Source organism: Ictalurus punctatus, chromosome 8 (genome assembly GCF_001660625.3).
Source record: "Ictalurus punctatus breed USDA103 chromosome 8, Coco_2.0, whole genome shotgun sequence".
NCBI classification, from domain to species: Eukaryota; Metazoa; Chordata; class Actinopteri; order Siluriformes; family Ictaluridae; genus Ictalurus; species Ictalurus punctatus.
Window position 1 is genome coordinate 25,453,082 of NC_030423.2, and position 13,340 is coordinate 25,466,421.

The window sequence follows — 13,340 nt, forward strand, 5'->3', positions numbered from 1 at the left end:
TTGTTTTCCTCCTGCTGAATCTCTTTTATTGAAGCGTGTGTTCAGATGATCTAAATCAGATCATAAGGTTTTGCACAAACTTGTGGAGTCCATGCGGCTTGAGCGCACACTGTCCTTTAAACAAAAAAGAGAATGTAACCAATACTAAGAAACGCTGAAATTCATGTAAATACTTCAAAGCGTCTACGTTTTATTCAAGCTGTTGTCAATAATATTCAATCAAGCTGTTTATAATTAAAATGATTGTATTAAGTTAGAAAAGATTTCACTAGTGTCCGAGAATATTGGACCCCACTGTATATAATAACACTATTATATAATATTATATTATAATGGTTCATATTACAAAATATCAATATTATAATATAACAGAGTGATATTAAAAACTGAAGTTTTTAACTTTCTCTGGTTTTTAAATCACCAGTGCCCTCTGCTGTATGTTTCACCAACCATAGAAAAAGACATTTAAAAAAAAAAAAAAAGTCAAAATTTATTCATCATACTTTCAGACATTCATACACTGTTTCGTTCAGTAAAGTATGCATCGTCTACACTAGTTAGTAAAGTAAGCTGGTTACTTTAGTAAAAGGAATCTGGTTAATTCGTCTAGCAAAATAAAACTAACTGTTGAGTCCCTGAAATTGTCTAAGCCTCTGAGGAGGTGTTTCTAACTGTACATTTATAACAATGTCCAAAAACTGTCTGTCTGAGGTTCTGAGTATGTATAAAGCTCCTGTTTGTTATAGTAAACATATTTGGAGAGTAAACATCATTTGGTTGTTTTGCACATGGTACAATGGAATCAAGGTCTGTGCAACGGACATCTTTACATGACGATATGAAGGCTTTTCACTACACGTCCATCCAAATATCTTCAATTCTAACGACATACACTGCACACTCAGTTATCGTCTGCTTTCTATCGGATCTCTCCTTTCCACAGAACCGCACCAGGCTACTGTGTGAGGATTTTCAAGTTTTTTCTCCAGCTGGATTTATCTGAGGAACAATGAGAAACAAGAAACTATGAGTCATGACATGAACATTTTGAGTAGAATTGAACCATAATTACAATATAAAGCAATTACAAAGCATGTCTTACTTTATTTTGTGAACCAGCCAATGACTGTGGTGCAGAAGTCCTGCATGCCGTGCCAGCAGTACTGCCGTGCCAGGTTCTCAGCAGACCTTGTGGGTGCTGGAGTGGTTGTAGTTGGAGCTTGTGTAGCTGTCTTTGGTGCCAGAACCTTCTTCAGCGTTGTAGTTTTGGTCACTGGTTTGGATGCCACAGGTTTCGCCGGCTCTGCTTTGACTTGATCTGTTTTGGCCTTTGCAGGTCTAGCAGGTGGAGGTCTTGTTGGTTGAGGTTTTGCTGGCTTTTGTCTAGTTGGCTTTTGTCTTGCGCTGTTTGGTTTCTGTTCTGGCTTGGCTTGATCAGAACGCGGTGCACTCGTAGGTGGTTCAGTTTTGGCTTGCTCAGGTTTGGCTTGGTCCTGCTTGACAGCCGTGGTGTGTGTGGCTTGTGGTTTTAGTGGTCTTTGTACCAAAGTGGCCGAAGAACCCGTGGTGAAGACCATTTGGGATTCATCCGACGCTTTCTTACACATGATAGGCTTGAGGTTTTGTGGGCCTTGGCAGGCGTTGTTCAACTTGCGCAGCTCCCACATGATCTGTGTGAAGAAGTGCCGAGGGTTGGTTTTGTAGTTGCGGCAAATGCCTGGCTTGCCCTCATACTCGCACCAGTAAGATGCTTCCTGGCCCACGCAGGAGACACGCAGCCTGGTCAGCTCCCCATGTCCTGTCAAAGTCATAGAGCATCGGTCCTTGGCTTTCGTAACAAACTGGATGGGTTCCTCCAAGATGCTTTTACTCCTTCCCACCTCAGCAGCATCTTCTCCATCCCGGTTGTGAGCAACAGCTGCCCAAACGCAGCAGGACAAGACGAGCGCACAGCTCAGGATCTGCATGCTATAAGCTGGAAACGGAGTGTGAGACAGCAGACTGCAGCAGGCTGTGAGCAGACCGAGTGGCCTTGCTCTGGTATTTATGGTCACTGCTCACAAAGAAGGCTTTTAGGCTAGAAAAAAAATACGTATGGAAACGTGTCTTCTCACCGGGGAAGAGGGCGAGTTCAAACCCCTCCCCCTGACTCGTATGGTCGCCTGGGGACTGTCAATGAGATCCTAAACACAGATGAAACCAATTTAAAGGAGATTGTAGGGATGCCAGGCAAAAAAACAGAAAAATAGAGCAAACACCCAAATATGGAACTTTGGTGGCAAGTTATGCAGTTGATGGGAATTTCATGAATTGTCTTGTAATCAAACGTAAAGACTTTCAATAAGACTCAGCTGCCGAAATTACAACTTCCAACAAGTGAATCAGTGTCTGAAGGTTAAAGACATGTGCATCCTGCAATGCAGAACATTCATCAGTGGTTTCATTGTGTAGGAAACTTGCAAGACCATTAAAATTCAAGAACAAGTCATGAGCTGAAAACATGGGCTCTGAAGGAGAGGCCACTGAGTGAGAGTGATTAGGTTTATATATGTGTGAAGGGGGGGGGGGGGGGGGGGGGGGCGTACTGACGGACTTATTTTCATGCATTCAGTGCCTTTTGAGAATGGGGGGCCAAGATCTGGAATGTAAATACCACGGGGGCCCTTAACACCTTCCTGTTTTTGGCCCTGAACCAAGTCAGGGACCAAAGATCTCAGTCTTTCTCCTGGTCCTTTTCTTCCTCTTAGAACAAAATGCTTATGGGTGAGTAATAGATTAGGCAGATTAAAAAATAGAAGATGGTTAGTGAGGCAACTGATAGACTTATAGAAACACTGATCTGTATTAATATATATACATATATATATACATATACATATACACATATATATATATATATATTTATTAAATGGTATTGTATTGACCAGATTAAAATTTATGAGTAATTTACTAACATTTTTTTTATTTAAAATTAGATTTCCTATTTCATGTACCAATACCAGTTCTAATTAATATTCAAATACAGTGAAACTGGTAAATATGGTGTAGCATGGACAGTGGTGATTCATGAGAAAACCTCAATATTGTTTGTTAAAATGGTCAAAAAAAGTTATATTCTTTGCTGAATTTGTTCAAATTTAGCACCTTTACCAAATCACAAACCTACTGTAAATATTTATTTTGGTTCTACAATTTACTGAATATGAGTGCACCGATTTTGTGATTGTGATTGCAGAAATTAACGCAAAATCAAGGAAACTCCAACAATATTCGCAGGAGCTTGCGATTTAAAAAAAAAATTACAGTATTTTCTGCACATTTGGGCCAAGACGCGTCATGTGACGTTATCATAACGCACATTCAGCCCTCTTTGATTCACGTGTCGAACACAAATACAGCTAAACGGTCTCATTTACCAACAAACATCACTGTGAAAGACAGATGTGTTTGCGTAATTGTGATTTCGCCAATTCAGCAACAACAAAAAACACCTCTACAAATTGCATTGCAAATTTTTTTGAAAAAGCTGCAACAAATTCAACCAATCTTTGCCTGCAACAATCACAAAAACCTCCATGAAATCCTGTATGGACGGAGTGTAACGTTGACAGTTACAGATGTTCTAGTAGCTGGAACATTTGAGAGTTTGAATCCCTGGGCTGCAAGATAGCTGTTGTTAGACCACTGAGCAAAGCCCTGAACATCTCAAAGGGTCCTTCAAAATTTTTTTTTTTTTTTAGGATAGTTAAGGATCTTACTACAGGATCTACACCGAGCCCTCTCTGAATGAGAACCCATCTTATGTAAGGTTCTACATCTAGAACTGTTGCGTCCAACAGTTGTCCATCGCCTTGTGCCCGATGCTCCCTGGGATAGGCTCCAGGTTCCCAGTGACCCTGAAAAGGATTAAGCGGTAGAAGATGTATGGATGGACCTGTATACTGTAATGATTTATAGTCACCCAGAAGCGGACGGGTTCCTCTCAAGGTTTCTTCATGTTGTTTCAGGGAGTTTTTCCTTGCCACCCTCATCTCTGGCACTACCGGCTTGGTTATTAAGAGATTTTTAAACGACATACAGATTTCTGTTTGTATTGTGAAAATGCCTATGGTTTAAAAGCAGTATAGAAATAAAAATGTAATGGAATAAATGTCAAAGCCCTACTTAAGCTGTAGCTAGAAACTCAGTGATGGATCATCTACTGTACACTTTTAGCATGCTTGAAAGTTGTTCGGTTTGTCATGTTGGTGGTACCATTATGTAGATTTTGTAGATTATGTAGGATTTCCCTTTCAGAAAGAGCTGAACTACTCAAAGAACATCTGTATGACGTGCAATCAATAAATCTGATGTTTAAAACCGATACCTACGACACCCAGGATATTATATTAACTTGACGCCTTTTCACAACTTTATTACACTTAAGGCAGTTTAACCACTTGGAATCCACTTGAACGAGTTGAAAACAAGCCATGTTGCCAAGTCCCTCAGCTGCTAAATGCTATGTGATGATTGTCTTTAAGAAAGATTCAGATTAACGAAGAACAATAAAACCACAACACACTTCTGAGGACCTTAAATGGGGTGTACGAAATCAGGTAAACATTTTATTCAAGGCCTGCATAACACTGTCATATCATATATAATTCTCACATAATGAACAGTTATGATCAAAAAATATCTAGCACCTGACATTATTATTATCACACACAGAAATTTGAAGGCCTAGCAACAAACGAGCAGTGAAATAAATTTGCTCCTGGTACCACTTGTTTTAAAAATTACACAGGCTTTTTTTTCCTTTTCTTACAGTGACGTGTTACATTCACACTTCGATAGTTTGCCAGTGATCATTTGAAATTGCCAAGAAAAACAGGATTCATAATAGCTAAGTGTCCTGAGATCTACAAAAATACGATTTGGCATCAGTGATGTTTATATATATTTATATATATATATATTTATATATATATATATATATATATATATATATATATATATATATATATATATATATTTTGTGTGTGGAGAGTTCTATGCTTACTTCGCCTACAAACTCCAGCTCATGAGCTTTTGTTAGTATCATAAGGAGGGCAGTGCTTTAAAAATGTTCGTCCATAGAAACTAAATTACATCAAAACTGCCACATTGTTATTTCCTCTAAAAAGTTAGAGATGGTATTATATACATACAAAATTGATCTTTGAACATTTCAAGACACAGAAGTGACAAGGATGGCTACTTGTCCGCCAAAGAAGAACGTTCTCTTACGTACGATTTCAGGGTGACGTTAACTATACCATAAACATGAAGGCAACAGTTCATTCAGCCTCTGCATGGCTCAACAGCGATCCCATATTGCATCATCACAACAGTGTTAGCACATATACAAGCATGTCTTTATATACACACATTAATTTATATATATATATATATATATATATATATATATATATATATATATATATATATATATATATATATATTCAACAAGGTTGTTGGCTCAAAAATGACATGGTCCCTTTAAACAGCAGTTTGTGCTGCAGGTAGTTAATGCCTTATACGAAGAAAAAAAAACAACCCTCCAAACTTGTCCCTCAGACAAGCTGGAGAGGTAAATTCAGGAGATTAAAAATGAACGTAGAATGTCGAAGTTGCACAAAAAAAGAACCTGACTGCACAATGACTGTAAACACGGATTTGTGTATCTACTGTATATAGTGGCTGAATGATGTATGTTCATGTCCCTGACTCCATAATTTGCTCTAGCGGTCTGATGTGATGTTTGCCAAAGAAAAAATATCCATCCATGTAAAGTTCATAAAAGTTCCAGTGTTGGAGTTGCTAATTTATTAGTCACTAATAAACTTGAAACTCAGTGAAGAGTGGAAAGTGAAGACGAAGCCCAGGTTGCGGTTGTTGTGTCTGGGCATCCTCTTCTGATCCCATCCCCCACTCTAATCTGGGACTGATGTTCATTAAGTGGGTCTAAAAAAAAAAAAAAGGAAGGGTATAATAATATAATATAATATAATATAATATAATATAATATAATATAATATAATAACACACCATAAGCTTGAAGTATTCACTAAGTCGAGGATTTATGCAGAGGTGCCAACAACACGAACACAAAAAAATCCTAGTGTACATGTTCATAGATGGCTTATTTGGACAATAGGAAAAATTCTGACTACTACGTAATACTTAGCAGGTCCCCCATGTTTTTCCCCCACTGATCAAAGACATGACATAGTCCCGCCCACTTGTTTTCTATCACCTCACAAGACTCAGGCTTGTGAATTCACAAGTTCACCTAGATCAATTAAGCGAAAGTAATCGCGACTACAAGCAATTATGTGTCTTTCACGCATACGTCCTTTCCCTTTCAGTGAATTAGCTGTTCTGCTTGATGAAATGTATTCGAATTTAGTCTGACCTCATGTTTTAACTAAAAAAGCAGAAACTCAACATTATTTTAGGTGGCTCCTGTATCACCATAGCAAGATTACTACAGCTTAACCGCTAATGTTGGCACCTCTGTATAGGTGAAAGAAAGACTTCAAAAATGGCCAATGACTCACAGTCTAGAGTTTCAGTCAGTTTCCAGCAGCACTAAAAAAACAGAGCGAGGGGGAGAGAGAGAGAGAGAGATGATGAGGAGCACAGACATTTAAGGAAGTGCATTAAAGGGTCAGTGTAAGTGTTAAAGTGAATACGAGGTGTGAAAGTTTAGAGTGTACCAACAAACAGGAAGCTTAATGAGATTTACAGAGATTTTAAACACGTCTAAAGTTACACAGCAGGCCAGTGATATTAAGGAAGAATAGTGAAAACAATCACGCAGTAGGAAAACATTCAACTCTGTTATCATTCTTATATGCAATGCAGAATACTAAACATGTGACTGGAAGATTCAAATAGCAAACAGAGATGTGAGTGACTGAGCACAAAATTAGAACTGTCCAGGGTTCCCACTGTTTTTCAGAAAGAAAAAAACAAAACAAAACATTGCCAGAACGTTTCTATGACGTATAGGCATGACGGCTGATTTTCACAGAGGGTCGGTCTTAGGATGGTTCACATTTTGCACCTTACCTTACCTTAAATTTCACATACAATTGGAAACAAATGCCATGCGGATGGATCCAAGATGGATGCCTGATGTTAGCCAGTGAGTAAAGTCATTTTAAATACAGGAAAATCACTGGTGGTAATTGAACCTTTGTGTATCTTTTAAAATCATAAATATGATGTCTTAATGATTGATATTTATTTTTTTTAATCTATTGGCCAAGTCAGTCAACCAATGTTACGGACATCCATGTATGTATGTCTCGGCTCTTCAGGTTGCCCAGTATGATAATGTAGCATTGATACTGGGACAATTTATTTCAGTTAATGCATTAAGATGTTGATACAAAGTTGATACAATGTTTTGAATTGAATTTTAGTTAAAAAACACTTCTGTTTTGCCGGCAATTTGTTCGCAAACCTATATATCGTGATGCATACTGTAATGTGTGATTGTACTTAGAAATCTCTAAATATCAAGATACAATATTTTTTGTCCCATCACCCACACCTAGGTTGTTAATGCAGAAATATATGTTGAAGACGTGTCAAAATTCAACCCAAATATATTATAAGCAGAGACGTATTAAACAGTGACAAATATTTACATTATAATTAGTGACTTAGTATGCATATGGCAAGTCTAATAAAGTATTCATCTGTTCACACATGACACTGGACTTCGCCAAACTGCAACAGTGAATGGAAGCTCAAACTTTTTACACCAAAATATTCAATCTTAGTGGCATAATAAGCTAATTTGTCACTTTACAGGACATTTTCTGGTTTCCTCATTTACCAGGTGTTGCTCTGGACTGGAAAATGTAGCGTATAAACGTATAGGTTTTCCATGATGTGTGGGAACCCAGACTGTCGGACGTCATTCATGCAAAGTGTTATGAGATATGTGAACTCAAGGTAGATAAACAGAAAGATCTCAGTGCTCATCAGTGCTAATCCAGTGACAGTCAGTACCTTTGTGGAGTACTGAGGAGAAAAAAAACAAAAGGTTCCTCCTTGGTGTCACCAGTCGCCATGGCGAGGGGGCGCTGAGGCTCGTGGGAATCGAGTCATAGTGTCATAGGCAGGGAGGCTTAAGGAGAACAAGTGGAGAGATGATCAATGCCAGGGCACTTTTTTTCTTCTTCTACAAGACTCACTCATTCCCTTTCAGTGTGCCAGAGGAGCAGGACGGCAGCGTTCCCATGCCACACAGGACACCACAGAGTTCACCCGCTACACCGACTAGCTATCGGTTAACATCGTGTCGAAATGAGGAACATGATCGCTTAGCTTTGTGTTTTCAAAAAATAAATAAATAAAGATTTTTAAAACATGTCATCTCTAAAGGATAAAAGAAATTGGATGTATTGATATTGCTTTGGGGCGCTTTCACACTTTTCTCAACCGGCAGCGTACTTTTTAAATGGTTCTTACACATAATCCTATGAAAAGTGAAGTCAACGTTTATTCGGTCACAGTGGTGAAGTGGAACAAATGTTATTTTAGAAAGTGACTACAAGAGCTTTTCCACCTCTCAACCAGTCATGTCGCAAGTTGGCGAGTAAGCGGGAAAAATAAACATGGCAGACTGGGTGCTGGTGAAAACTTCCCCTTGGTATTCAGCGAATATAATACGACGATAAATTAAAAGATATTGAAAATATCCCAGTGTTACGATATAACTAAAAATAACCATGTGTTTATTTCTGGGACATTTTAGCTCGTTTGCTAGCTGACACGAGCTAGAATAGGTCAAAGCGTTGTTAGGGTTACAGTTTTGTTTCACGCTATGAAAACAATGCCGATTGTGAAAGCACCCTCATATAGTTTGTTTTAGATAAACACTCTGACCTCCCTGACCCACAGTGGGACGAGTGTAAGGTCTCTTTCATACCAAACACAGCGGGACGTGTGTGTACGTGCCCTGTGTGTCATGTCGGCGTGGCGCTGTGTCCTGACCTCTGCTACACCGCCAGGTCTGAGAAACTACGACAACTCGAACACAGGCATGCAGTTAGTATATGTATAAAAACAGCCCGGTGCAGGAATATCGCTCGAGTCAGAGTCACATGCAGGAACATGCTGCACACGAAGCGAAAGAATAAACAAATCAATAAAATCAACTTGAAATTATTTGAGATCACGGGTTCAGATTTATTTTTGGGGGGGGGGGGGGGGGGGGGGGCGTGCAGTTAGTACTGAGCTCAGACACTAGCTGTACTCGCTGAGCTAGCTATTACTCTAACTGGAAAGGGCATGTTTGCACCCAGCATGCATGGTACTTCCTACACTTGATTTTATTTCCTTTAATAACTATTTCCTGTCACCAAAATCTTGAAGGTGGGCGATACGGCAGTCTTGTTATCGAGAGTAATGAAGAACTGATCAGCCAATAGCGTCACAGAGTCGAATTGCAGCTGCATAGCAACAGCAAGTATCTGAATGGCTGTTAGCAAAATATATATTATTATATAGGTTAAAAATCAAAGGAAAGGTTTTAAATCACTGTTACTCAGGAAGAATTTGCATAACATTTAAAAGGTTTTAAATCAGGGCTATTCGACTAAAAATCCAGTCGCATAACATTTACTGTTTACAAAGTTCTGGATGAGCAAAAAACATGATTAAATGGCAACAAATTGCCTTTTATGTAACCATTAATGATTAGTATAAGGCGTAAGTTTTGTTACAAACCAAAATATTGTGGCCAATTCTGACAGATGAGACTAAATCTGTTCTGAAAGTGACAATAAACACAAACTTCTCTGTCTATTCCTCTTTAAAGATTCTGGTTTTGTTGTTTGAAAGTTAGAAAGCTAGAACCATTAAACATCCCAAAACCCTAGAAGGAACCCTCATTTCACTAAGAGAGCGAGAGAGAAAAAAAGCGAGTTCTTGTCATTTCTGTTTGAATTAAACGTGGCACTATGGTTTTATCCAGTGCGGTGTGTCGATTTTTCCCCTGAACATTATTTTTCGAACTTTCTACATGTTATTTTTCTAACTGAACATTATGATACACGCTTCATACCGTGAAATTTCTAAACACATATCTGCCGCATCGCCCACCGTTTCCAAAACCTCGCATGCAAATCATGACTGTTATGATCGATTCAGTGCAGGAGGGTTCGGTTCTGTTTACCTTGACATTACAGGGTTTTGGATACCTTGTATATGTTCATTATAATAACCATTATTACCAATTTCCATACTGAAACGAAACGTTAAATACAAACAAAAAAAAAAAATCAACAACAAAATAAGCAATGAGACAAATGACATGCGATTGGACAGTTAGGCCTCGTCAATGTGCAGGTGAGCATAAAACGTCACAAGTACAAACTGTAAAGAGTTTCAGTGTATTAATGCAAAAGAAAAAAGTACACAAAGGGTATGTGATATGTAATATACTCGACGATTTTAACAGCCCTTTATGTTAAACAAGGGAGTTATTTAAAAATAAATAAATAAATTAAAACACACTCACACACACACACACACACACACACATACAAAACACAAAGACGAGCAAGACCCTTCACCGGAGAAGCATTCCAAGGCTTAAGCTTAAGAACAGAGAGATTTTTTTTTTTTTTATATATATATATACAAAAAGATTTTATATTAATGAGGTTCTCAAAGAGGACAGTAGGAGGAAAAATGGAAAAAAAACAAAAAACCCAGCTTACGTTTTCATGGGAATTGTGTCAATGCTAAAAAGATACAAGACAAGCAAAAAACATTAATCTTCCACCATAGAGGCTTATGTACACTGACATGTCTCCGGTCAAGACACTTGGTGATTCTTTTAAATGTTTCAGCAATGTTTCATTACTTGTAAATGTGTGTGAATGATCGAACAATACAATGAAAACACTGAGTATCTACAATATAGACTTTTTTTGTTGTTGTTGTTCTTAAAGTGCAAAGTGCTGGACAGAGAGAGACAAATAATGGAGGAAGATGGAAATTGCAAGAATCGGTTATCATAATGTGAAGTGCCAAGTTCCTGAGACAGAGGAACTGAGACCGAGGAAAGAATGGGGGGGAAAATAGAGGGAAAAGATAAAGAAAGAGAGAGAGAGAGAAAGGAGTGATGAGATTTTTTTTTTTTTTTTTTACTTCCACACTACTGTAAGAAGCTTCCAGAATTCTGACCACCTCCAAGTAAGTAAACGGTGGTTCAATTTAATCATCAACATCATCATCATCATGATCACGGGTTGTGTTGTGTTTTAGTTGTACTCACTCGTCATAGACGTCTTCGGTGTCCATTCTGCGGTAGAACTTGGCCAGCCTTACGGACAGGATGACGCTGGGCAGTAGGAAGAGCGCAGAGCAGCCCAAACCGAACCAGAACGTGTTCTGCAACACACCAAGGTTCACAATCAGTATACAAAGAGTGTGGTTTCCATCCAATAATATTCCACAGCGCTGTCGAATTCTCAAATCCGATTGGTCCGTAGGTCTTAATTCATTTTCTAGAACGGAAGCTCTGACTGTAGTTCCGGCTGCTGTTTATGTGAATGCGCTTGCTCTAATGAATCGTTTCTACGGCAACAACTCGTTCACAGATGCTGAACAGTACTGTATGTGGCAGATGCGACATGAAATCTAAGTCTAAGAATAAACGAATTTGTAACACGTGCTGTTATATAAGAGAGAGTAGAGATGAGAGTAATCGTTGCTGTGGTGAATCTTTTCGTAAGGAGTCTCCAGTGTCAGTGCGTTGTAACGGTAAGAGTTCTTCAGGCTCCAGGGGAGCTTGAAGTGTGTCCCAGGGAACTCGAGGCACAAGTCGGGGGATACCCTGGATGGAGTGCCAACCCATTGCGGGGTACAATCGAACACGCATTCACACACTAAGGACAATTTGAAATGCCAATCAGCTTACAAAGCACGTCTTATGCCGTTGTAGCTCATCTGCTTCAGGGTTCGACAAGTTTCTCTTAAAAAGCCCCGCAGTTATGGAACAACCTTCTAATTAGTGTTCGGGACTCAGACACAGTCTCGGTGTTTAAGTTTAGGCTGAAAACATATTTGTTTACTCAAGCTTACCATGAATAGACTTTCTTTTATGCAAAGTACACAGTCTTACCCTTTATGGGATAGTAAGTATTCCTAATGATCTCTCCCTCTCTTTACCTCCCTCTCCTTCTCTCCTTCTGTCGAGCCACATGATATTATGGAGACGTCAGCGATCCTGACCCTTTCTCATCTCCAGACCTGCCTGATCCATCCTGATGCCCTACCTCAGGATGGAGCTCTCATCAGCTGGAGGCTACAGCCTGGAGATTGCTGAGGATGGTACCGCTTGAAGTACCACGGAAATAGTTTTAGACCTTAATTCCACATGGACGTTCTCGTTGTGGTTGCTGGGACTACGGTTGCTGCGGTGGCCTTGGGACTGCAATTACCACATGCAGTTTTGCACTCAGGTCTCCTTTAGTGAACAGTGGACTAGTTCAACAACCAGACTTCATATTAAAACCATAATTAACTTTCCTTTACTTTCACACTATCTGTTGTTACCCAGATGAGGACGGGTTCCCTTCTGAGTCCGGTTCCTCTCAAGGTTTCTTCCTCATATCATCTTATTGAGTATTTCCGTCACCACCGTCGTGCTCAATAGGGATAAATTCACACACTTAAAATCTGTATCCTGTGTTTATATGTTTCTGTAAAGCTGCTTTGAGACAACGTCCATCGTTAAAAGTGCTATACAAATACAAGTGAACTGAATTGCAAGTCCTGCGATGCTTTTCTGCTCACCATGGTTGTGAAGAGTGGTAATTTGAGTTACTAATAAAGGTGAGTGTTTTAACTCACATCTTGTTAATGCAACTGATTTCAGAGGTTAAAAGAGCACTCCAGCCAAATCAAAGCTGTATCAATAAGAAGGAAGTGGTTGAAGCATGCTAACCTCTGTAAATTTGAAGTATCTCAGGATCCTGCCTTGAGCTTCAATTACTCATTATTGTAAATAACGAGCCCACTCCCTTATTAATTATCTCAGAATGCCATAATTTGCTATTCTGAGGTTTTGTGTGAATTGAAACCCTTTAACAAGCTCTCGAGGTCCACATGGCTCCTGCAGCAGTTACGCAACATTACCTGCCACCGGACTTCTGGAGTGCAAACAGCTAATGGCTAATTACTGCCGCTAGTTAGTTAGTTAGTGCTTCCTGCTGTTTGGAAGTTGCGCAGCAATGAGTGTGAGTGTGAGATTTTGGTGCAGGTCTACAGGCTCTATAGGACTGTTT

General features: G+C 39.1%; 2 protein-coding genes across 15 annotated transcripts in view; both read right to left on the minus strand.

Annotated features, from left to right (window-relative positions):
• Window positions 1-472: 472 nt before the first annotated feature.
• Window positions 473-2,506, minus strand: fgfbp2a (fibroblast growth factor binding protein 2a). The gene is made up of 2 exons (XM_017474825.3): window positions 1,103-2,506; window positions 473-999 (listed from the first exon to the last, which is right to left on the minus strand). Exon 1 carries the CDS (start codon window positions 1,965-1,967, stop codon window positions 1,104-1,106), a length of 864 nt encoding a protein of 287 aa, XP_017330314.1. The 5' UTR covers window positions 1,968-2,506; the 3' UTR covers window positions 473-999; window position 1,103.
• A 2,074-nt stretch (window positions 2,507-4,580) lies between these two features.
• Window positions 4,581-13,340, minus strand: part of prom1a (prominin 1a) — a 67,956-nt gene continuing 59,196 nt past the window's right edge. For 4 of the 14 annotated variants that reach the window (XM_047157323.2, XM_047157326.2, XM_047157324.2 and 1 more), the window contains 6 exons: window positions 11,327-11,442; window positions 10,767-10,790; window positions 10,220-10,288; window positions 8,050-8,167; window positions 6,585-6,615; window positions 4,581-5,988 (listed from right to left, as the gene is read on the minus strand). In XM_047157323.2, the coding sequence (XP_047013279.1) occupies window positions 8,098-8,167; window positions 10,220-10,288; window positions 10,767-10,790; window positions 11,327-11,442 (279 nt within the window). In that variant the 3' untranslated portion in view covers window positions 4,581-5,988; window positions 6,585-6,615; window positions 8,050-8,097. The other 10 variants (XM_017474826.3, XM_017474829.3, XM_017474830.3 and 7 more) reach the window with 7 other exon arrangements.